Genomic DNA, 24,967 nt, shown 5'->3' on the forward strand with positions numbered 1-24,967 from the left:
GGTTATTTCTACCTGAAACCAAAAAGGGGTCTCTTATGTGAATAGCTGAAGAACCCTTTTAGGTTCTACACTGAACAAAAATATAAATGCAAAATGTAAAGTGTTGGTTTCATGAGCTGAAATAAAAGATCCCAGAAATGTTCCATATGCACAAAAAGCTTATTTCTCTCAAATATTGTGCACAAATTTCTCCTTTGCCAATATAATCCATCCACCTGACAGGTGTGGCATATCAAGAAGCTGATTAAACAGCATGATCATTACACAGGTGCACCTTGTGCTGGAGACAAAAGGCCACTCTAAAATGTGCAGTTTTTTCACATAACACAATTCCACAGATGTCTCAAGTTTTGAGGGAGTGTGCAGTTGGCATGCTGACTGCAGGAATGTAAACCAGAGCTGTTGCCAGATAATTGAAGGTTCATTTCTCTACCGTAAATCACCTCCAATGTTGCTTTAGAGAATTTGGCAGCACATCCAACCGGCCTTACAACCACAGACTATGTATGGCGTTGTGTGGGCGAGGGGGTTGCTGATGTCAACGCTGTGAACAGAGTGCCCCATGGTGGCGGTGGGGTTATGGTATGGGCAGGCATAAGCTACAGACAATGAACACAATTGCATTTTATCATAGCAATTTGAATGCACAAAAAAACGACATGAGATGCTGGGACCCTTGTGAGACCCATTTTTATTAAATTATCTGTGACCAACAGATGCATATCTGTATTCCCATTCATGTCAAATCCATAGATTAGGATCTAATGAATTTATTTCAATGGACAGATTTCCTCATATGACCTGTAACTTTTTTTGTTAAAGAGTGTAGTAGGCTATTCATGTGTCTATGAATAGTAAGTCGAATGTTTCAGATATTGTACTGGAACAAATACAGAAAGAAAGGGGTTTAGACCTATGGGGTCAAAATGTGGATTTGAGAAACAATACACAGCATACAACAATTATTTTACAACTGTTAAACGATACAGTGGCAAAATTCACCAATGAGTTGTGCCCATACAACGATTTTCAGTCGAACAAAACGTACATAGGCTCTGATTGGCTAAGCGTCGCCTCGCCAGCCGGGTGTACCACCGACTTGCCATCCTCCAAGACGCATGGTCAATATCACAACGTTGGCGCGCTGCAAAGGTAGGTGGTCGTTGTTTTCTATGTCGTGTTTTTACGATAGATTACTTTAGAAAGCTATTTATGCTTCATAGATGAGACTATTCAACGCCTTTATCTAACTTGAAATACCGGTATGCCTCAATGAATACATGGAAACGCTGTTCAGCAAATGTATGCAAATATTAATAATGCCAAAAAATATACAATGAAATAAACGTTGTTTATAATTGTAGCTAGGAATGATGGCAGATTTTAATCGCCTCATTATATGCATTTGTTGATTTATGGCTTGAATGGATCGGATCCATACGTAATGTAATAGCTAGATAGAGCTACACACGCTAGCGACAGAGCCACGTCTTGGTAACAGTTGTTCATAATGCTATGTCAATGTGTTAGTTAATAGTAGGCTTGCTACTCCTATCCAGATTGTTTTTGCTGCTAATTAATGTACTTCGCTATTTATCAATTAAGCGTGTCTCACACTAGATTTAACCAAATCAATGGGCTAAAGTGTATGTGCCTTGGCGGTTATTGCAGTTTTTCTGATTGTAGTTAAACTTGGTAACTAGCAGTAGCTAGCATTTCCTGATGTATTTCGGTTGTGCATTCCCTACTGTGAGTTTTAAAAGTGACAGCACGCCCTTGCCTGCTCACCCCATGGCTGCATCGGAAGCAGTCGGTCTTTTCTCTCCTCTCTCTACGATAGGTATTGAGGTGAAAGGTGACACTCCCTCATTGGATGGCTCAACATGTCGCAGCTCAGCTGTCACTTTGGTTCTTGCACGCCCCATTAATCCTCCCTTTCCCCTTTGTGTCTCCACACACACACACACACACACACACACACACACACACACACACACACACACACACACTTGCAATGTCTTGTCATTTCACTCACTGCTCTAGGAGAAGTTTTAGTGAGACCAGTTAAACTCCTTTACGTGTCATTGGAGCATCATGTTGATTGTTTTCATTGTGCTCAGGTACAAAAACCTCCCCGAAGCCTATTATTGTGAGGACATTGTTTTCCCCATTGCACTTGCCGAGTTGCTGGGTGTATTGTTTCCAATATACCTATGTTTGCGTATTGAAATCTGTACAACCTGCACATTTGAACAAATTCTTGGTCAATAACAAGTTGCTCTGGCCTGGTTGCCTGTCTTGAGACAATGTAAGGAACAGATGTCGAACTCGTTCCATGGTGGGCCGAGTGCCTGCGGGTTTTCGCTCCTCACTTGTACGTGATTTATGAATTAAGGTCACTATTTAGTTAGGAACTCCCCACACCTGGTTGTCTTGATTGAAAGGAAAAAGCAAAAACCTTCAGACAGTAGACCCTCCATGAGTTTGACACCCCTGGTGTAAAGGGAAAGGTCTCTGAGAGGTCTGTTCTGCTGCAACCTTTGGCCAAGTGAACCTAGTTCACCTGGGTGGGCAAAGGGAATCCAAGCTTATCCAGTGTGACCACAAGTAGCCGAGACTGATCAATGGGGTTGCTTCATTAACCAATAAAGGGGCGGCAAGTAGCCTAGTACAGGCAGCAGGTAGCCTAGTGATTAGGGAGTTGGGCCAGTAACCAAAAGGTTGTTCGATAGAATCCCTGAGCTGACAAGGTAAAAATGTGTCTTTCTTCCCCTGAAGACGGCAGTTAACCCACTGTTCCTAGGCCGTCATTGTAAATAAGAATTTGTTCTTAACTGACTTGCCTAGTTAAATAAAGATGCTTTGGAGTGGTTTCTACACTCTGTCCAATCTATGGCATTCATGATTTAGGGGTCTAGCTGATGAGATGACATTCTGGGTGTTAATGACATTGTAGAACAGGAACAGATGCATTCATTCTGTCATTTGAAAGCCATTAACCTAGGTTGTATTTATAATGTAGATTCTTCTGTTGCTAAATGTTTTGCAACAGAAACGGTTTACTCCAAACAGAAACCAAAATGTTTCTATTGGACAAATTCAGGTAGGTCCCGTTTCATTCTGTTTGGTTGGTAAATAGTCTCCGTTGCAAGACATACTGAATACACCCCTGGACTTACTGACAGTGTCCTAAACCTCCTAGAATGTAGCTTAACACGTAGCATAACTAGGACTCTGAGTTTAGAGGGCACTTCTTCCACTCATCCTCCCTCTAAAGGGGCCCACTCCAAGATGTCTTGAAAAATGTGGTGCTTGTATGTTTGGGAGAGGCCAGACGGGCCAGACTGTGTGCATGTGTAGCCTTACAGATAGAGCTTGGGACTTCATGATATGATATTAGCACCATACATCACGACCCCCCCCCCCCATTACTACATACAGAGCTGTCCAGAAACATAGGCCTCCGTTGTTGTGACCTTGCTGAAATGATTTTCATTCATGTTGTTACTACTTTAGTCCATTTAGCATGTATACAAAGGGGCCTCATGTTATGAAACACATACAGTTGTGACAATAGAGTAATGATCATAGTGCTGTAATTCCTCTAATAGAGTAATGATCATAGTGCTGTAATTCCTCTAATAGAGTAATGATCATAGTGCTGTAATTCCTCTAATAGAGTAATGATCATAGTGCTGTAATTCCTCTAATAGAGTAATGATCATAGTGCTGTAATTCCTCTAATAGAGTAATGATCATAGTGCTGTAATTCCTCTAATAGAGTAATGATCATAGTGCTGTAATTCCTCTAATAGAGTAATGATCATAGTGCTGTAATTCCTCTAATAGAGTAATGATCATAGTATTATACTGTAACGCCTCCAAGTTTTGGATGTGTTCAGGTGTGGCATTATTGTAAACACTGCAGTTTAGGAGGAGCTTTTGAGTGAACCAAATGCAGTGAGTTTGTCCCCCTTCTTAATCCTTAGGTGAGCTGCCTGAAGGGGGGTCTGTCAACCCCAGACACTCTGCTGCTGCTTAGACTTGGCCATTAGTAGTGAAGTGAGTATGTGTTTTGAGAGTGACTGTGATATAATCTGAGCCTGAGGTGTAGAATTTACCATGTAGATAAGCCCAGTCAGTGAATGAAAAGATTTGGCTTGAAGGACACGCACATCACTCACCACCAGTCACGTATGAGTCACAACGCCTCTGAAACAAGCATTGCTCTGGATATATGTCCAGAAGTAAAGAAGATGATGTAAATGACTGATGAGATTAACCAGAACTCCATAACTGTGGGGTTGTAGATTAACCCATGTGTTTATGCAAAGGCTTTGACATGAGTCTCCAGTTGAACTTCAGTGTCTCTCTGTCTTGACGTCTGATGGCTCACACTCCATAAATTGTTCTGCGTGTTAATGGGAGTTGCTCCCCCTATCCAACACACACTAACACACAACATACCCCCTGCCCAGTATTTTCCGTTCAAACGTCATTTTGTTTTAAATAGCTGCACTCCCGCTCCTCCCTCTCTTCCCTCGGTCTGCTTGGCTGATAGGGCATGGGGTGATCCTTTACTACCCAGTCTTGCCAAGTTTAGAGGTCGGGCGGGCTGCTGTAGTAGGTTTCAGGTTACCTTTTGGTTGGAAGGCAGAAAAACCTGGGAGGGCAAGCAAGGCTATGATGTGAATGGATGCATGGCTTCCCTGGCCAGACCTTGACTGGTGTTCTTGGCCTGGTAATGGTACTACTTGATCTATGTCCTCTGTCACCATCAGGATGTATCAGATTATTCAAAGTTCTTGTTACCTCGAGTAACCTCACAATAATATGCCTACACATAGTGGTACAAAGCTGATTAACCTGCCCATCCATTGGACAGCAGCACATTCCTTCTGTCCTTTCCACTAATATTTTCCCAGTAAAAGTTGCTGTTAAAAGATATATTTAACCATATCTTCACCCACTCAATCACCACTTCCTGTAATCATTCAGCGGATATCTGAGGGGCTTCTGGCCAATGGGGTTGGACCATTGAGTCTGACCTTTGAGACATTACATATTACCTGTCCTCTGGTCACTGTGAACTGTCACCTGATCAGATAGACTCCTGCAATATTGTCCACTGGCCAGCCACCTGTGAGGACAGACATATTGACCTGCTAAGAAGACCTTTGTCTTTCCCTCATTCTGGTTAGCTAGAGACGTGTGTGTGTGTGTTTTAATTTATTATTTAACTAGGCAAGTCTGTTAAGAACAAATTCTTATTTACAATGACGGCCTAGGAACAGTGGGTTAACTGCCTTGTTCAGGGGCAGAACGACAGAATTTGACCTTGTCAGCTCGGGGATTCGATCTAGAAACCTTTCGGTTACTGGCCCAACGCTCTAACCTGTGTGTGTTGTACTGTATGTACAGTGACACATTTGTTGTTGTTTTGGCTCTGTACTCCAGCACTTTTGAAATTATACAATGACTATGAGGTTAAAGTGCAGACTCGCTGTCAGATTTAATTTGAGGGTATTTTCATCCATATCGGGAGAACCATTTAGAAATTACAGCACTTTTTGTACATAGTCCCCCCCCACACTTTAGGGAACAAAAGTATTTGGAAAAGTTCACTTATGTGTATTTAAAGTAGTGAAATGTTTTGTATTTTGTCCCATATTCCTAGCACGCAATGACTACAAAGCTTGTGACTGCAAACTTATTGGATGCATTTGCAGTTTGTTTTGGTTGTGTTTCAGGTCATTTTGTGCCCAATAGAAATGAATGATAAATAATGTATTGTGTCATTTCAGAGTCACATTTATTGTAAATAAGAACATAATATTGTCTGAACACTTCTACATTTATGTGGATGCTACCATGATTACGGATCATCCTGAATGAATCATGAATAATGATGAGTTAGATAATAAAAGAATGTAAAGATGACTGTTGAAATACGTTTGGGCCTCACTGTATGCCACTGGCTAGCCACCATTATGTTGCTGTTATCTCTGCTATTTATAGGCAACATGTGGCTTCTCTGAATCAGTGACACTTTGGATCAGCTAGCTACTCTTGGAGACACTAGCCTTGTAGCTCACTACAGTACACTTCCGTTTGCTGAAAGTGCAGTAGTTTTGACCAGTTCTGAGACCCCAGTATTGTCTACCTGTTTTGTTTGGTGGCGGGTTGTGGATCAGAAGGACACTCTTGGTTGCATATCTGCTGTGGAGAAAGACACCTGAAGGATGTCTGAGAGTGTACATCACACTATGGTGCTTTCTTTAAACCTCTCCACGCTGCTTGTGAAACCTGGGGAAGGGAAGCATGTAGACAGAGCAGAGGTTTATGGTTGTTAGGCTTTTTACTGAAATTAAAGTACTCGAGTAAGACTTGGTTATAAATTGGTCAGTTCGTTATTGTGCCATTTCCACCACACTGTCTCCAAATTCTATCAAATAGTCTAGTTGACAGGAAAGCGTGGGGCCTGACGTAAGACTTGTCCTCTTGTGTTGTGTATCTTTCTAGCAGCAGGTGATGTGTCTGCGTGTAACAGTCTGAGAATAAATGCATGGGACAGTAATAGACAGAAGAACTAGGTGAGAAGTCACGTTGGTCCTATTCCTCCTGCCTGCTAGGCTCCACTGCTGGCACCATGGGGGACATCACCTCCATATCTTCAACCCAGGGCTTTTGGCGTTAGCAGGAAACACCTTTATCTAGATAAAGCAGTTATCTATCTAACTGATGTGGATTTAATCACTTATTTGACTGGATATGATGTGTAGGCCAGAGGTTGGCAACAGGTGGCCCACAATTTATTAGAATTTTTTTTGGCCCCCCAAAGTTAAGTAAATATGTGTGTGCAGTGCATTCGGGAAGTATTCAGACCCCTTGACTTTTTCCACATTTTGTTACGTTACAGCCCCCCTCATCAATCTACACACACTACCCCATAATGACAACGCGAAAACAGGTTTAAGAAATGTTTGCAAATGTATTTAAACCCCTCCCGCTCCGGAAATATCACATTTACATAAGTATTCAGAACCTTTATTCAGTACTTTGTTGAAGCACCTTTGACAGCGATTACAACCGCAAGTCTTCATGGGTATTACGCTACAAGCTTGACACACCTGTATTTGGGGAGTTTCTCCAGTTCTTCTCTGCAGATCCTCTCAAGCTCTGTCAGGTTGGATGGGGAGCATCGCTGCACAGCTATTTTCAGGTCTCTCCACAGATGTCTGATCAGGTTCAAGTACGGGCTCTGGCTGGGCCACTCAAGAACATTCAGAGACTTGTCCAGAAGCCACTCCTGCATTGTCTTGGCTGTGTGCTTAGGGTCGTTGTCCTGTTGGAAGGTGAACCTTCGAGGTCCTGAGCACTCTGGAGCAGGTTTTCATCAAGGATCTCTCTGTACTTTGTGCTTTGCTCAGTTCATCTTTCCATTGATCCTGACTAGTCTCCCAGTACCTGCAGCTGAAAAACATCCCCACAGCATGATGCTGCCACCACCATGCTTCACCATAGGGATGGTGACAGTTTTCCTCCAGACGTGACGCTTGGCATTCAGGCCCCTTGTTTCTCATGGTCAGAGTCCTTTAAGTGCCTTTTGGCAAACTCCAAGCAGGCTGTCATGCCTATTACTGAGGAGTGGATTCTGTCTGGCCACTCTACCATTAAAGCCTGATTGGTGGAGTTGTGCAGAGATGGTTGTCCTTCTGGAAGTTTCTCCCATCTCCACAGAGGATCTCTGGTGCTCTGTCAGAATGACCATCGGGTTCTTGGTCACCTCCCCGACCAAGACCCTTCTCTCCTGCTTGCTCAGTTTGGCCGAGGTGGCCAGCTATAAGAAGAGTCTTGGTGGTTCCAAACTAATTCCATTTAAGAATGATGGAGGCCACTGTGTTCTTGGGGACCTTTTGGTACCCTTCCCCAGATCTGTGCCTCAACACAACCCTGTCTCGGAGCTCTACGGACAATTCCTTCAACCTCATTGCTTGGCTTTTGCAATGACATGCACTGTCAACTGTGGGAACTTATATAGACAGGTGTGTGCCTTTCCAAATCATGTCCAATCAATTGAATTTACCACAGATGAACTACAATCAAGTTGTAGAAACATCTCAAGGATGATCAATGGAAACAGGATGCACCTGAGCTCAATTTCGAATCTCATAGCAAAGGGTCTGAATACCCCCCTCCCCCAGTCAGGCAGGCTTAGACTCTAGAGGGTTAATCTACCTTGGTCAAAGACCAAGACACTGGGATGTAGGCTAAAGACCACTATCTGGTCCAAAGTTCAATAGAGCCACAACCTTAAACTCACTATTACTAGAGAAAGAAAGCGAGTGGGTAATTGGAGAGCATAGTCAACCCATTGTTCTACAGACTAGAAGTTCACACAGAGGATAAGACTAGCTATTAGTGAATGAATGCTGAAATCATGCCATGGGAATTTCAAACCTGAGAATGTTTACAGCAACAGTATGATCTTTTAAATATAGAGAGCAACATATGGATATCTACATGTACATACTACCTCAATCAGCCCGACTAACCCGGTGCCTGTATATAGCCTCGCTACTGTTATTTTTTACAGTTTAAAAAAAAACAATTCTTTACTTACCTATTGTTCACCTAATACATTTTTTGCACTATTGGTTAGAGCCTGTAAGTAAGCATTTCACTGTAAGGTCTACACCTGTTGTATTCGGTGCACGTGACAAATAAACTTTGATTTGATTTCACAACCAATGTTCCCTGCTTAGTACTTGTTAAGCTAGTAGCTAACTAACATAGAAAATCACCTTTTTAGGATACGGGTTATGATTCGATTTATTAATGATTTGATTTCCCACCAGGAGGAAATTCGTTTGATGGTTTAGGACATAGTCACGTACTATGTTCATTTAACAATGCCTCTTTTTCCCAACAGACAGACAGAGACGCTAGCAAAGGCCCAACCATGCAAGCCCAGCAGCTCCTGAATCAGCTGCGCTTCCCCGAGCTGGATGAGGTGCGGCAGTACCTGCGCAGCCTGTCCACACACACGTTGGTTGGTATGGGGGCATTCGCTGCTCTCACAACCTACTGGTACACCACCCGGCCCAAGGCCCTGAAGCCACCATGCGACCTGAGAATGCAGTCCGTCGAGGTTCCGGTAAGGAGGGTCGGCACCGACCTGCTATTATAAAGGACATGGCATGCTTTCTGTATGACGTGGCAATGCCTGAAAGTATTGTTATGTGTAAATAGGTACACGTTTTTTCTCGTTACTTTCAGTCCTGCCTCTTCAAGTAAAACCTCACTTCATGAGTCATAGTAAGGGCTGTATATGCCAGCTAAAGATATAGTACTATCCTTAGTGCAGGACTGTATATGCCAGCTAAAGATATAGTACTATCCTTAGTGCAGGGCTGTATATGCCAGCTAAAGATATAGTACTATCCTTAGTGCAGGGCTGTATATGCCAGCTAAAGATATAGTACTATCCTTAGTGCAGGACTGTATATGCCAGCTAAAAATATAGTAGTATCTTTAGTGCAGGGCTGTATATGCCAGCTAAAGATATAGTACTATCCTTAGTGCAGGGCTGTATATGCCAGCTAAAGATATAGTACTATCCTTAGTGCAGGACTGTATATGCCAGCTAAAGATATAGTACTATCCTTAGTGCAGGACTGTATATGCCAGCTAAAGATATAGTACTATCCTTAGTGCAGGGCTGTATATGCCAGCTAAAGATATAGTACTATCCTTAGTGCAGGGCTGTATATGCCAGCTAAAGATATAGTACTATCCTTAGTGCAGGAATGTATATGCCAGCTAAAGATATAGTACTATCCTTAGTGCAGGGCTGTATATGCCAGCTAAAGATATAGTAGTATCTTTAGTGCAGGAATGTATATGCCAGCTAAAGATATAGTACTATCCTTAGTGCAGGACTGTATATGCCAGCTAAAAATATAGTAGTATCTTTAGTGCAGGGCTGTATATGCCAGCTAAAGATATAGTACTATCCTTAGTGCAGTGCTGTATATGCCAGCTAAAGATATAGTACTATCCTTAGTGCAGGACTGTATATGCCAGCTAAAGATATAGTACTATCCTTAGTGCAGGACTGTATATGCCAGCTAAAGATATAGTACTATCCTTAGTGCAGGGCTGTATATGCCAGCTAAAGATATAGTACTATCCTTAGTGCAGGGCTGTATATGCCAGCTAAAGATATAGTACTATCCTTAGTGCAGGGCTGTATATGCCAGCTAAAGATATAGTACTATCCTTAGTGCAGGGCTGTATATGCCAGCTAAAGATATAGTACTATCCTTAGTGCAGGGCTGTATATGCCAGCTAAAGATATAGTACTATCCTTAGTGCAGGACTGTATATGCCAGCTAAAGATATAGTAGTATCCTTAGTGCAGGGCTTTATATGCCAGCTAAAGATATATAGTACTGTCCTTAGTGCAGGGCTGTTAATGCCAGCTAAAGATATAGTACTATCCTTAGTGCAGGACTGTATATGCCAGCTAAAGATATAGTACTGTCCTTAGTGCAGGGCTGTATATGCCAGCTAAAGATATAGTACTATCCTTAGTGCAGGGCTGTATATGCCAGCTAAAGATCTAGTACTATCCTTAGTGCAGGGCTGTATATGCCAGCTAAAGATATAGTACTATCCTTAGTGCAGGGCTGTACTATACTCCCACAGTGAGGTGCCTGAGGCTGTTTGAGTAGTGGCCTGCCTAGTCTCTAGTGCCCTTGGTTTCACATTTGTGGCCTGAGAGTGGCCTTATGTTATGGGTGGAGCGTACCCACCACACTTGGCCCAGAAAAGGCGTTGGCCAGCTTAGTTAGATGCATGTGTAGCTATACTTGAGTGAGTAAACACAATGCCTCACACAAACAGAAATGACTCGGAAAAGAACAGGATGGATGAGCACAATGAACAACCCTGTTGAAATGGCTTCTCCACAGCTAGTCATTAAACCATTAGCACACAGAGGACTTCCTCACTTTTAAATCTTGGTGTTTGTGCCGACGTCTTTGGGTCATACCTATTGTAGTCAGACCGTGAGCTAGTGGCCTGTATGATGGCTGTTTACTGTGTTTCCTGTCTGTTTCCTGCCAGGGAGGAGAGTATGCCCGCCGGTCAGCGCTGATGGACAGCGACAAACACATGACCCACCTGTACAACGACGCCAAGACCATGTATGAGTTCTTCCTCAGGGGCGCACGGGTCTCCAGTGAGTGTCTCGCTAAGCACCTTATGTAGACTCGACGTACTAGGACATTGAGGTGATTTGAAATGTTCATTGTGTGTTTTCCACTAGACAATGGTCCCTGTCTTGGAGCAAGACAACCAAGCCAGCCCTATGAGTGGCTGTCATACTCCGAGGTAGGACAACAACATTAATCTGTCACTTTCTCTTTTTCTAGTATGATTAATATATTTCTGCTTAGATGTTATACCAAATGTAGTTTTAGGCAGTAAAAGATTGTTTGGTGCACTATTCTATCATAATTAGACAGTCTACAAGGCCACGTGGTGTGTCTGAGTGCTCTATTTAAACAGAAAGCCAGCCACTCCCATCCAAACCACAAGGGATTCCCCTCCCCCTCCTCTGTCACTCTTCCTAGTGTTCCCCCTCTCCTCTGAGACCGCAGGGTCATATTCACTAGACACCAAACGGAGGGAAACGGAGAGGCACTACCTGAACTTGTCCAATAAGAAACTGTTCTTGCAAAATAATTTTCCGCTACAAAATGTTTTGCTACAGTGTGTACTAATGAATATGTCCCAGGTGTTCTGCTGAGTCATCCATCCTGGAGTGTGTATCACTAATGAGCTGTTTGCCCTCCACCCCTTCCCTAAAGAGCTGTTTGCCCTCCACCCCACCCTCCCCTGGGGCGGCAGGTAGCCTAGTGGTTAGAGCGTTGGACTAGTAACCCGAAAGGTTGCAAGATCGAATCCCCGAGCTGACAAGATAAAAATCTGTCGTTCTGCCCCTGAACAAGGCAGTTAACCCACTGTTCTCAGGCTGTCATTGAAAATAAGAATTTGTTCTTAACTGACTTGCCTAGTTAAATAACGAGCTGTGTCCCCTCCACCCCCAGGTAGCAGAGAAGGCAGAGAACCTGGGCTCAGCGCTGCTCCACAGGGGACACACTCAAACCAAAGACCAGTTCATTGGCATCTTCGCTCAGAACCGACCAGAGGTGAGCAGCACGTCATGAACCGACTTGAAGAGCAGCACGTCATGAAATAGGACACAGTCACATACAATGTTAACCACGTTGAACTGGTTCATTCTGAATCTGCGACTTGTGGGGTAAATACTACACAGGCACACAGCTCTTTCTATAAGACTGGTTTGAGTCATGTGCTCTGTGTGTCTGCAGTGGACCATCGCTGAGCTGGCCTGCTATACCTTCTCCCTGGTGGCTGTGCCCCTGTATGACACTCTGGGCACTGAGGCCATCGCCTACGTCATCGACAAGGGTGAGCAACAACTAAGAGAAGCTCTCAAATAAGAATACATTTAAATTGTAATATTTCCATCTGCTTTTATATGCCCAGCTTATCTCATTGAGACAGAATTTCTTGTGGGTTTGGTGGTTGACCCAATTTACCTCACTTTGTCTCTCTCTCTCCTCTCTGTGTGTGTACGCGTGCGCACAGCCACCATTTCCAGCATACTGTGTGACGTCCCTGAGAAGGCCAGGCTGGTCCTGGAGTGTGTCTCTGGCAGGGAGCACAGTGTCAGAACCATCATCCTCATGGAGCCCTTTGATGATGAGCTGGTGGCCAAGGGGAAGGACTGTGGCATCGACATTCTCAGCCTGAGCCAAGTGGAGGTGAGGGGAGAAACTCTGACTTATAACTGGGCTGTCTGTTTTACCACTTTCGTAACTAAACTCGCTTCAAATTCTCAGAGCTTTTGTTTTTTTGTGCTAAACCGCAGACTTTAGGTAGGTGCAGTCTAGAATTGCGTTGTTTTGCGTCTGTCTTTACCACAAGTGAAGTCCTAAAATCTGGTGTTGTCCCATGAGACTAGCTAGTGCTACTACATATTCAAGCTACGTTCATGTTGTCTTCTTCTAGACTATCGGCAAGGCCCACCACCACCAACCAGTTGTGAGTAAAGATACCTCTCTGTCCCTCCCTCATGCCCCATATTGATTGGAGTTGATTTCGCCTTCATTCATTCAGTTCTTTGACCTGTGACCCTTTGCTCTCTGCAGCCTCCCGGTCCTGAAGACATGGCTGTCGTCTGCTTCACCAGTGGAACCACAGGTAAGCCATTGTATGATCCAACGCCAAACGGAGCACTGTGCTAAGATGGCCTCTATGGCCCTCTTGTGTGGCTCTATCTGAAGAGTGCTGTTTAATGTGTCCACATGTATGAGGCTAGTCTCTCATTTTTGTGTTGTCTTCCTCAGGGAATCCAAAGGGTGCCATGCTGACACATGGGAATGTTGCTTCCAACTGCTCTGCCTTTATCAAAGTCATTCAGGTAAAACGATAGAACAGTGTTGTTTTACGACTAACACATGATGAACAAACCTATTTGCTCACATGTCTTCTCCACAGTTGAACTCCCACAGTTCAGGATAGAGTCACTTCAGCCCCTTGGTATTCAAATGTTTCCTGTAGTTGTGAATCATACGAGCTAATGATTGTAAGGAAAGATGGTGTCATATCATGTTTACACCCAACCTAGTCATGTAAAAACACTGTCTTGCCATCTAATGTGATACCCACATGCTCATGAGGACTGTCTGTTGCTGTCTGAAAAATTGTGCTGTGAAACCTTGTCTCTATTGTGTCTGTCTTACTCAAATCTCCTTTCTGCAAGTGCCAAGATTTACTGCTAAGCTATTTGTGCTGTAACTTATTTCTGAACCTCTTTCTCTCCTCTCTGCTAATGCCAGTGTATCTGTTTCAGCGCTAACATGCTAACCCGGTGTGTCTCTGTCTTTCTGTGCTGCTCTGGCCCGCCTGCCTCTGTCCTCTCGTCTACTCGCCTCTGGTTCTGTGGGCTCCAGGCTTGTTGCCTGCCTAACCACGAGGATGTACTGCTGCCATACCTGCCTCTGACACACATGTTTGAGCGGGTGGTGGTTGTAGGGGGTCTCATAATCATTATCTCCCCTTGTTCTGTATGTGTTTATCGTGCGTGTGTATCCTTTAGGGTCACCTCATATTAGACCACCACGATGTTCATATATCCTACCTGCCCCTTGCTCATATGTTCGAGAGGGTTGTAGAGGTATGTATCCATGCTTTTCTATCTTTGTGCTACTGTAAGTCCTCTGACCTTCAAATTCTTCTCCTACAATGTAAATGCGTGATGCTTTTTTGCCAGATATGGTCCCATATCTACAGACCTGTTTGAGTTTTTACACATCATTTGTCCTCTCCACCTCTGTGCTATTCTAACCTCTGACCTCTCACCCCAGGGGGTCATTCTGGTGCATGGGGGTCGGATTGGTTTCTTCCAGGGAGACATCCGCCTGCTGATGGATGACCTCACCACCCTGAGGCCTACAGTGTTTCCTGTGGTGCCACGCCTCCTCAACAGGATGTTCGACAAGGTGAGAAACACTGACTCTCCTAACTACGTTTCCTGTAATGCCCTGCTGCCTGCTACAGCTCTCGTGTTGACTACAGTTGTTGCTTTATTTTGACCTCATAATGCCCTGTCTTCAGATCTATGGGCAGGCTAACACCTCTCTGAAGAGGTGGGTGCTGGACTTTGCCTTTAAAAGGAAAGAGTCTGAGCTGCTGAGTGGCATCATTAGGAGGGACAGCATCTGGGACAAACTCATCTTTAGGAAAGTGCAGGTACTGTATCTCCTCCCTGACTGAAAGAACCACTGTGCTCCACAGATCACTGAATGGCACATAGTAAAACATGTCCAAAACTTGTCCAGCCATCTTAATGACCTCCTGATTCTTGTCTCTCTGGTGCCCCCTGTAGGCCAGTCTGGGAGGACGGGTGCGTCTGATGATAACAGGTGCTGCCCCTGTGTCTGCCACGGTGCTGACGTTCCTGCGAGCCGCTCTGGGCTGCCAAGTGAGTCTGTCTTAGGGTCTCCACTTGTGCATTCTGGGATTGGGTAGCTCCAGCGGAGGTTGTAGTGTGGTGGTATACTGATGCCCAGCTGTAGGATCTCATGAGTGTTCCAGGCCAGTAAAGTAGATTGTAGGGACTATATGTTTGTGTCGGACTAGTTAGTGCAAGGTCCAGGCTTGCTCTGACGAAGGCCGTTGGGCCGATTCGTAAGCTTATTAAATACCAGTGATACTATCAAGAGCAGTGTGCTGTTTCTTTCATCCTGTTTTAAGGTCCAGGCTCTGAAAGTCACGTGATGGGTAAATGGTTAACATACCATTCAAGACTATTAAAGTTTCTCAGGTAGAAATTTGCCTGTCAGTTTGGTATTGATATGATTGAAATCCAGCTGTATATTATCAATATAAGACTCCCATGCAATGTCTAGGACAGACCCAGTCCTGCATCATACATAAAAATCATGGAAACAGTGCAAAAAAAGTACATTTTCTTTTAACAGTTGTATGAGGGGTATGGACAGACTGAATGCACAGCGGGCTGCACAATGACAGTACCAGGGGATTGGACAGCAGGTAATGAACACACTGCCCCACCGATGCATTAACCGTCACACATTAGTCATCCCGTTTATGGAGAGAGGTTGTATACTATAGCCAGTCACTAACTCCCCCTGGGGGTCCTGTGAGGGATGGCACCCTATTCCATAAGGCTCTGGTCAAAGGTAGTGCACCATATAGGGAATAGGGTGCCATTTGGGACATAGCCTAGTTGTGTTTATGGAGGCTAACTCTGGGCTGTTTCTGTGCTTCCCTCCCCAGGTCATGTTGGAGCGCCCCTGCCATGTAACTCGGTGAAGCTGGTGGATGTGGCTGAGATGAACTACCTGGCTGCCAATGGAGAGGGAGAGGTGGGTGGGTGGGAGCCTGGCATTGCCCTTGGTACCCAGTGGTGTTGTTTAACATGAAGCTGTTACTCTACTGAAGTCTGTCACAAATGGCACCTTACTCCCTTTATAGTGAACTACTTTTGACCAGGCCCTCTGGTCATAAGTACTGCACTATAAAGGGAATAGTGGCATTTAGGATCCATCCAGAATGTTATGTAAAGATTGTGTTTTTGCAGTGTTTACCTCATCAACATTGAAATAGGTCATATCCCCTTTACACTCCATGCACTAAATCTATAGGATGTGTGTGTGTTTTTCCAGGTGTGTGTGAAAGGAGCTAACGTGTTTCTGGGCTACTTGAAGGACCCAGAGAAGACTGAGGAGACCATTGATGCTAACGGCTGGGTCCACACAGGGGACATTGGCAAGTGGTTACCGGTGAGTGTGTAACTCACTCACACACCTGGCCAGTTTATTAGGTACCTATCTAGTACCGGTCAGACCCCCCTTTGCATCCAGAACGTCCTGAATTCTTCGGGTCTTGGATTCTACAAGCCTGAAATGTTCCACAGGGATGTTGGTCCATGCTGACGCAATGGCATTACGCAGTTTCTGCAGATTGGAAAGTGGTACACCGTCACCAGCCTGTACCATTGACACCAGGCAGGATGGGCCATGGACTCATGCTGCTTACACTAAATCCTGACTCTGCCATCAGCATGACACAACAGGAACCGGGATTCGTCAGACCAGGCAATGTTCTTCCACTCCTCAACTGTCCAGTGTTGGTGATGGCGTGCCCACTGGAGGGGCTCTTCTTGTTTTTAGCTGAGTGGAACCCGCTGTGGTCGTCTGCTGCAATAGTCCGTCTGTGACAAAGACCGACGAGTTGTGCGTTCCGAGATGCCGCTCTACACACCACTGTTGTAAAGCTCCGTTATTTGTCCACCTGTTAGCTTGCACAATACTTGCCATTCTCCTTCAACCTCTCATCAACAAGCGGTTTACGTCCACAGGACTGCCGCTGAATGGATGTTTTTTGTTTGTCGCACCATTCTCGGTAAACCCTAGACACTGTCCTGGGTGAAAAGCCCATGAAGGCGGCCGTTTCTGAGAAACTGGATCTGGCACGCCTGGCACCGTCTATCATACCACGCTCAAAGCCGCTTGAGTTTCTGTTTTGCCCATGCTAACGTTCAATCAAACAGTAAGTGGATGCCGGTATGCCTGCTTTTATATATAGCAAGCCACGACCACATGACTCACTGTAGGAGCGATCCATTTTTGTGTACCTAATAAACTGACCAATGACTGTATACAGCCTCTATATCCGCCTACTGTTTCTTAACACTCTTATTATGATCTCTCATCTGTGTGTACAGAACGGCACTTTGAAAATTGTGGACAGGAAGAAGCACATCTTCAAGCTGGCCCAGGGAGAGTACATTGCACCGGAGAAGATTGAGAATATCTACACCAGGAGTGACGCAGTGGCACAGGTCTTTGTGCACGGGGACAGCCTACAGGTAAGGAAGGATTGATACTGTGTCCATAAGGAAAATGGATATACTACTGGGTCATATTCATTAGAAAGTTAATGGACTGAAACTGGGAGGTACTACCTGCGCTGTCCAATAAGAAACACCCTTTTATTTAATTGTTTTAGATGCAAAACGTTTTGCTACCTTTAGTCCTAATGAATACAACCCTGGTATCCACCTCATTTTTGAACGCTTTTAAAACACTGAAGCCAAACGCAGAACCTATGGATACAACTTTCTCCGCGCATTATCATAATTAATATGTGCCCCGCTAGAAATCCCTGCATTAGCATGTTTCTGTTAGGTGATACATCATGACAAAATACACCATATTACTGTCCTGCTAATGTGCCTGGACCTTGTAGGCTAAACTGATGTGGAAAAAACATTAATTGTTCCCAATAGTTGCCCAATCAGGCAGGCTAGATGCAGTTATTTCTAAATGAATATGAATTTAAAATGCCAGGCTTTTGTCGTGGTTATTCAAATAACATAGGCTAGTCACTGCAGTTTACAGCCTAGACTACAGTTTGGCACTCACTTGAAAACAATAACGTTCTTCATTACATTGTGTTGTAGTCTAGGTAGGATACATTTCTTGTCCCTAAAAAACTGAAACAATAAGGTAGCTTTTCAAGCTGATTACCCGGCACGCCGCAGCCTCGGCGCCGAACATAGGTTAGATAGCCTACACTATGATTTCGTTATCCGATAAAGTATTTTTTTATTTTGCTGTGTAAATCGGCTGGATATTCACTGCAGTATTAATCTTAACATTGAGTTTATGAATTATGGGCTAATATGTATATGCTTGTAATTTAGACGAGAGGCTACATCTCTAGCTTGTCTGTCTTCATTGTTCTGTAGTGCAGTTACGCACCTGGCCTCTCCGCTGCCACGGCGAATCCTCTTACATCTTGTGGGGTCCCAGGAAAACCCACACTACAAAAGCTTCTTGGACACATATCGACTTATTTTCTTCAGCCTGTTGGAGGAGAGATGCAGGCTATCCTGTAGTAGGCCATATTATCCTATAGTAGGCCATATTATCCTATAGTAGGCCATATTATCCTATAGTAGGCCATATTATCCTATAGTAGGCCTATCTTAACACTGGGCTGAATCCTGACAACATACACCTTATGAGTGTCCTAATGTACCTTTCTGACCTTCTAAACTGTCCAGAATAGATCAAAACTGATCCAAATGGTTACATGACCAGGTCTAAGCTGTTTGCCTATGCCGTTATTTTGACATGAAACATAACAGGAGGCGTGAGCGGTTATTCAAGTTAGGCTGTAAACGGAAGTGACGTAGGCTATGGACAATACATAATGACAAAGCCAAAACAGGTGTTAGAAATGTTTGCAAATGTATTTAAACCCCTCCCCCTCTGGAAATATCACATTTACATAAGTATTCAGACCCTTTACTCAGTACTTTGTTGAAGCAACTTTGGTAGCGATTACAGCCTCAAGTCTTCTTGGGTATGACGCTACAAGCTTGGCACACATGTATTTGGGGAGTTTCTCCAGTTCTTCTCTGCAGATCCTCTCATGCTCTGTCAGGTTGGATGGGGAGCATCGCTGCACAGCTATTTTCATCCCCACTGTATGATGCTGCCACCATCATGCTTCACCGTATGGTGCCAGGTTTCCTCCAGACGTGACGCTTGGCATTCAGGCCAAAAAGTTAAATCTTGGTTCTCATGATCTGAGTCCTTTAGGTAACTTTTCTAATTCTGCAGAGACGGTTGTCCTTCTGGAAGGTTCTCCCATCTCCACAGAGGAACTCTGAAGCTCTGACAGAGCTTCAATCGGGTTCTTGGTCACCTGTTTGGCCGGGTGGCCAGCTCTTTGAAGAGTCTTGGTGGTTCCAAAAGTCTTCCATTTAAGAATGAGGGAGGTCACTGTGTTCTTGGGGACCTTCAATGCTGCAGACATTTTTTGATTCCCTTCCCCAGATCTGTGCTTCGACACAATCCTGCCTCGGAGCTCTACAGACAATTCCTTCGACCTCGTGGCTTGGTTTTGGCTCTGACCTGCACTGTCCACTGTGGGACCTAATATAGACGTGTGTGCCTTTCCAAATCATGTCCAATCAATTGAATTTACCACTGGTGGTCTCCAATCAAGTTGTAGAAACATCTCAAGGATGATCAATGGAAACAGGATCCACCTTAGCTCAATTTTGAGTCTCATATCAAAGGGTCTGAATACTTGTGTAAATTAAAAATGTCTAAAAGTGTTTTTTATTTGTCATTACGGGGTATTGTGTGTAGATTGAAGAGGGAAACAATTATTTAATACATTTTAGAATAAGGCTGTAATGTAACAAAATGTGGAAAAAGTCAATGTCTGAATTCTTTCCTAATGCACTGTACATTGAAGTATTATTTGCAGTTGTCACTGACAATGAACACACCATGAAAGCACTGAATGGTCTGAACCAGTATCTGTGGTTCAGACCTCATGAATGGTCTGTGTTACCACCGTATTAATAGGAAGTGTGCAGTAGGATGCGTTGATTGACAGGTGTAGGAATGTAAAAGGATAAACCTTCCTCAAGTGTGGATGCTCACCAACGTTTTATAGTTATGTAGCCTGTAGTTTATCGTTAGTTATCGTTATTAGCTTGGTGGATGGCCCGGGCTTTAACTTGACACAACTTACGTTATCACAACAGAAATAGCCTACTAGTAGGTCTAGCTAACGTTAGCGAACTTGAATTAAAAAAAGATTAAATTACACTTGTTTACTTTTATACTCTATAAATTGACTCTTTCAAATATTTACTCTGGCAAGTTTGCCACTGGCGCACTGCAGTAGGGAAGTAAAGTGGGAGTTGAATCCTTCACTTCCGTGTTTGGCTGTGCTCATGGCAACATTGGGAAATGAGGTGGACAGAGTGAGAATGCACAGCCCTCAGCTATAATGTTGTGTTCTCCTCCAGGCATGCCTAGTAGCCATCATTGTACCAGATCCTGACTTCCTTCCTGGCTGGGCCAAGAAGAGAGGACTGGAGGGATCCTACGGAGACCTATGCAACAACATGGTAGGACCACTGACCATCTGCACCGATTCACAATTTAGACTTGATATATTTTCAAGAGGGATGTCAATGTGGGCCCCCCGGTCTGTAGTTGGACCATGATAGCTGGCTAGACTAACTTAACAATCAAAAAATGTTAGCTGACATGGGCTAATTTAGTGACTGACATGGGCTAATTGAGTGACTGTCGGTGACTGACAGAAGAGAAACTGCAGATTTCTTAATTTCTTTCAGGGGGGGGGTTGAGCTGTGGACCTACAAAAGGGAGGGTTGCAGGCCGCTAGTTGCCCATCCCTGATATAGAACATCGACTTGAATATGTTGGAGAATTCACACCATTTGAAATTAAGTGTTTTTGTCTCTGTAGGATGTAAAGAAGGCCATCTTGGAAGACATCTTGAAACTAGGAAAAGACAGTGGTCTGAAATCTTTTGAGCAGGTAAAGGGTTAATCTTAGACAAAATATTTGAGAGAATATTGACAGTCTGTTTGATTACATATCAGGTCTTAACTGGAGAACATAACTATTATCTGTTTCATGTCTCTTGTTTTGATCAGGTGAAGGACATCACCCTGTTCACAGAGATGTTTTCTATCCAAAATGGACTTCTCACTCCCACCCTGAAAGCCAAGAGAGCAGAACTCAGGAACTACTTCAGGGAGCAGATTGACAAACTGTACTCCAAGATCAAGATGTGAACAATGGGAAGACGGAAGGTAGGGTGTAACCAGAGCTGGTAGAAGAGATCTTCTATGAAACTGATTGAGAACATGTCTGTGAGGCCTGGTCTATGGATACACTTTACCCTGTATGACCAGTTGCTCTCTGTCTGAATAGGAACAAAACACAATAGGATCATTTGGGAAGAAGAAACTGTTCTTTATGTCACTCTCAACTGTCAGTAAATGATACCACATTGCATCAGTACTGTAAATAATTCCATATACTGGTATATAGCAACTGTCAGTAAATGATACCATACCTCATTAGTCTTCTCATGTACAGAACAAACGACACACCCGGCTCTCATTTTTCAGGGCTTCCTTTTCCAAAGCTTGTCTATCTATCCTGATACTAGTTGAGTATTGTGAGCACGTCAATCATCTTAGTTGACAATTGGTGACTTTCAAAAGGTCAAGTGAATGAGGTACCAGTAAACCACCACCGTCCAGTGCCATCATGTATATTACGAACCCAATCACGTTTTACATGCGTCAAATACAACAGGTGTAGCTAGATCTTACTGTGAAATGCTTACTTACTAGCCCTTAACCAAGTACGTTTTTTTTAAAGTATGAAAACTTTGCTAAATAAACTGAAGGAAAAATAGTAACACAATAAAAATAACAATAACATGGCTATGTACAAGGAGTACGGGTACTGAGTCAATGTGCATGGGTACAGGGTTAGTCCAGGTAATTAAGGTAATAGGTATGTTTAGGTAGGGGTAAAGTGACTATGCATAGATAATAAACAGAGTAGCAGCAGCGTGTGTGTGCGTGTGGCGTCTCTGTGTGTGTGTTTGTGTGTGTGTGTGTGTGTGTGTGTGGATAGTCTCGTGAGTGTACATGGAGCCTGTGCAAGAGAGTCAGTGCAAAAAATAGTAATAAATAAGGGGGTCAATGCATATTGTCCAGGTAGTCATTTGATTTAACTGTTTAGCAGTTATGGCTTGGGGGTAGGGGCTGTTAAGGAGTCTTTAGGTCCCAGACTTGGCGTTCCAGTACCGCTTGCCGTGCGGTAGCAGAGATAAGTCTATGACTTGGGTGGCTGGAGTCTTCGGCAATTTTTAGGGCCTTAGATTTATTTACTGCAAACATACAATGAATTCCAATGAAGACTTGTGGATGTTATCATAGGCTTTAAGGGATGGTGAAACCGTGTAAAGGGGAACTATATCTTAGGATACATGCCTGCCTGTAGAAAATCTACCACTCTATAGGGCTGGGTAACATGCCTGCCTGTAGAAAATCTACCACTCTATAGGGCTGGGTAACATGCCTGCCTGTAGAAAATCTACCACTCTATAGGGCTGGGTAACATGCCTGCCTGTAGAAAATCTACCACTCTATAGGGCTGGGTAACATGCCTGCCTGTAGAAAATCTACCACTCTATAGGGCTGGGTAACATGCCTGCCTGTAGAAAATCTACCACTCTATAGGGCTGGGTAACATGCCTGCCTGTAGAAAATCTACCACTCAATAGGGCTGGGTAACATGCCTGCCTGTAGAAAATCTACCACTCTATAGGGCTGGGTAACATGCCTGCCTGTAGAAAATCTACCACTCTATAGGGCTGGGTAACATGCCTGCCTGTAGAAAATCTACCACTCTATAGGGCTGGGTAACATGCCTGCCTGTAGAAAATCTACCACTCTATAGGGCTGGGTAACATGCCTGCCTGTAGAAAATCTACCACTCTATAGGGCTGGGTAACATGCCTGCCTGTAGAAAATCTACCACTCTATAGGGCTGGGTAACCCCAATAGGCGGCCCGCCAAGTTTTCTGAGCAAACAAATACACATTTCTACAATTTTATTTTTGGGAGTGGAGTGGGGTGGGGGGCAGAATCATCTCCAAAGTGATTTTAATTTAGAAAAGCCGTCTCAGTGATTTTTTTTTTTTATTTAGAACAGCTGTTTCTAAGTATTACCATGAATGAATAAATAAAGGAATATGTGATCATATTCCAATGTAATTAAGGGTTGAAATTATTATTTTTTTTTTTGTCTGTTTGGGATTCTTTCAGTCAATTTGCATTTTACAAATTATTTGTAATTATGTTCTGGCACCCCAACCATCCGCTCAAGAAAAAAAATTGGCATGTGGATGAATGTAATTGGAGACCCCTGCTATAGGGTAATGATTTGTATTGAATTATAAATATTTTCAGGAATGTTTTTTTCAGGTTAAGATGTATCAATACATGAATGTGTGTAATCCTAAGGATTTTTTTATTTTTATTGACTCCTGCAACTATTGCAGAATGAAGCATCAGCATCAAATGAAGTAGTGGTTTGTGCTGAGTTCTCAGGCATCTCCTCCTTTTGTACTGCAACTCTCAGGGCTACATGTTCTCACTTTCCACAACACCCTCAAAACACAAATACCTAAACACTAAAGCCTAAATGTGATTATTATTTTTTTCTTTCTTAGATGGATATATATATAGGCAATGTGTTTTTGTTTGCACTGTTCTTTAGTGGTTCAGTGATGTGAAAGCTTGAGATCGAGAACCATGATTGTGAAAATGTTCAATGTAATCTTGGGAAGGACTATAGCATCTTATTTCATTCAACACCATTACTTTAGATACATTTGAATTTAGACTTTCTACAGACAATCTTTGTAAGGTATAGAATATGTGTAAATTATTTGTGTGGGGGAAAATTCATTCAAATTAATTATTTTATTGAATTGTTAGCTGTTTTTATTAGGTTGTGGTGTTATGATTCATGTGCACAACTTGTTTCACATGTATAATCAGATGATATGTGATTTACAGTTTTCAATCAATTTGTCAAATTTTTTTGATGTAAGTGGTCTATTTTCAAAACACTTGTAAGGTTATATACCTATCTTATGTTCAGAACCTTTGATTTTGCATTCATTGGGGGTTCATCTTTCACCACTGACTCATTTATGCTAAATCAAAGTTTTCCATTAAATAGTATGAGCACATTTAGTTTAGTCTCCAATACATCAGATAATGATGTACTCACTATTGAATCATTTTAACAACCATTTAATCAAATGGCAAAAAATACAAGATACACATTTCTAGTTTTAACCAGTTATCAAACTATATATGTTAACTACACATTTTTGGTTCAGTTGTTTGTGATCGTTTGTTAACGAATGACAAAAAAATCTGATCAAAAGTAAAGTGAATATTGCATTTTGAAAAGCAGATGCTTAGATTGAATATGTATCTGAATTGAAAGAGTGATTTGGTGCAGTGAACAAGTGACTTTGGTAATGTTTGTTCTACTCAGTCAGTTGAAAATGTTCTGAGTTTTCAAAATGTACCACATAATTGTGAAAATTGCACGAGTGATACATTTTTTTTTTTTTTTAAGTGTCGCTAATATGAAATATTGCATAGTTTAAACTTGGTGTTGATGTGTTATTTCGACTACTATGTTGTCTTGGATTTGTTTGTTTTGTAAAAAATAAATACAGATTTTCGGAGAAACTGTTCCCCATAAACAGATTTGTGTATTCATTTAAAATGGCAGAGTAGTTCTCTCCATCCGTACATGAGTGTGTTGTGTGATGGATCCAGTCATCCGATCCAGCAGAGGGCACCATCCGTACATGAGTGTGTTGTGTGATGGATCCAGTCATCCGATGCAGCAGAGGGCACCATCCGTACATGAGTGTGTTGTGTGATGGATCCAGTTATCCG

The 24,967-nt window shown here is 43.1% G+C and overlaps 1 protein-coding gene across 2 annotated transcripts; it reads left to right on the plus strand.

Moving 5' to 3' along the window:
- Positions 1 to 1,069: 1,069 nt before the first annotated feature.
- LOC115205514 (long-chain-fatty-acid--CoA ligase 1) lies at positions 1,070 to 24,768 on the plus strand. 2 transcript variants are annotated; one of them, XM_029771580.1, is made up of 21 exons: positions 1,070 to 1,152; positions 8,933 to 9,157; positions 11,131 to 11,245; positions 11,333 to 11,397; positions 12,117 to 12,218; positions 12,402 to 12,501; positions 12,682 to 12,857; positions 13,105 to 13,137; positions 13,245 to 13,296; positions 13,443 to 13,516; positions 14,195 to 14,272; positions 14,463 to 14,597; positions 14,713 to 14,847; positions 14,984 to 15,079; positions 15,579 to 15,651; positions 15,898 to 15,986; positions 16,287 to 16,403; positions 17,348 to 17,491; positions 20,459 to 20,560; positions 20,925 to 20,996; positions 21,116 to 24,768. In XM_029771580.1, exons 2-21 carry the CDS (start codon positions 8,963 to 8,965, stop codon positions 21,254 to 21,256), a joined length of 2,094 nt encoding a protein of 697 aa, XP_029627440.1. In that variant the 5' UTR covers positions 1,070 to 1,152; positions 8,933 to 8,962; the 3' UTR covers positions 21,257 to 24,768. The 2 variants fall into 2 exon arrangements, with proteins under 2 accessions (XP_029627440.1, XP_029627441.1); XM_029771581.1 differs by lacking the exon at positions 1,070 to 1,152 and adding an exon at positions 3,956 to 4,062.
- The last annotated feature ends 199 nt before the right edge of the window (positions 24,769 to 24,967 follow it).

This window comes from Salmo trutta, chromosome 13, assembly GCF_901001165.1.
Source record: "Salmo trutta chromosome 13, fSalTru1.1, whole genome shotgun sequence".
Classification (NCBI taxonomy): domain Eukaryota; kingdom Metazoa; phylum Chordata; class Actinopteri; order Salmoniformes; family Salmonidae; genus Salmo; species Salmo trutta.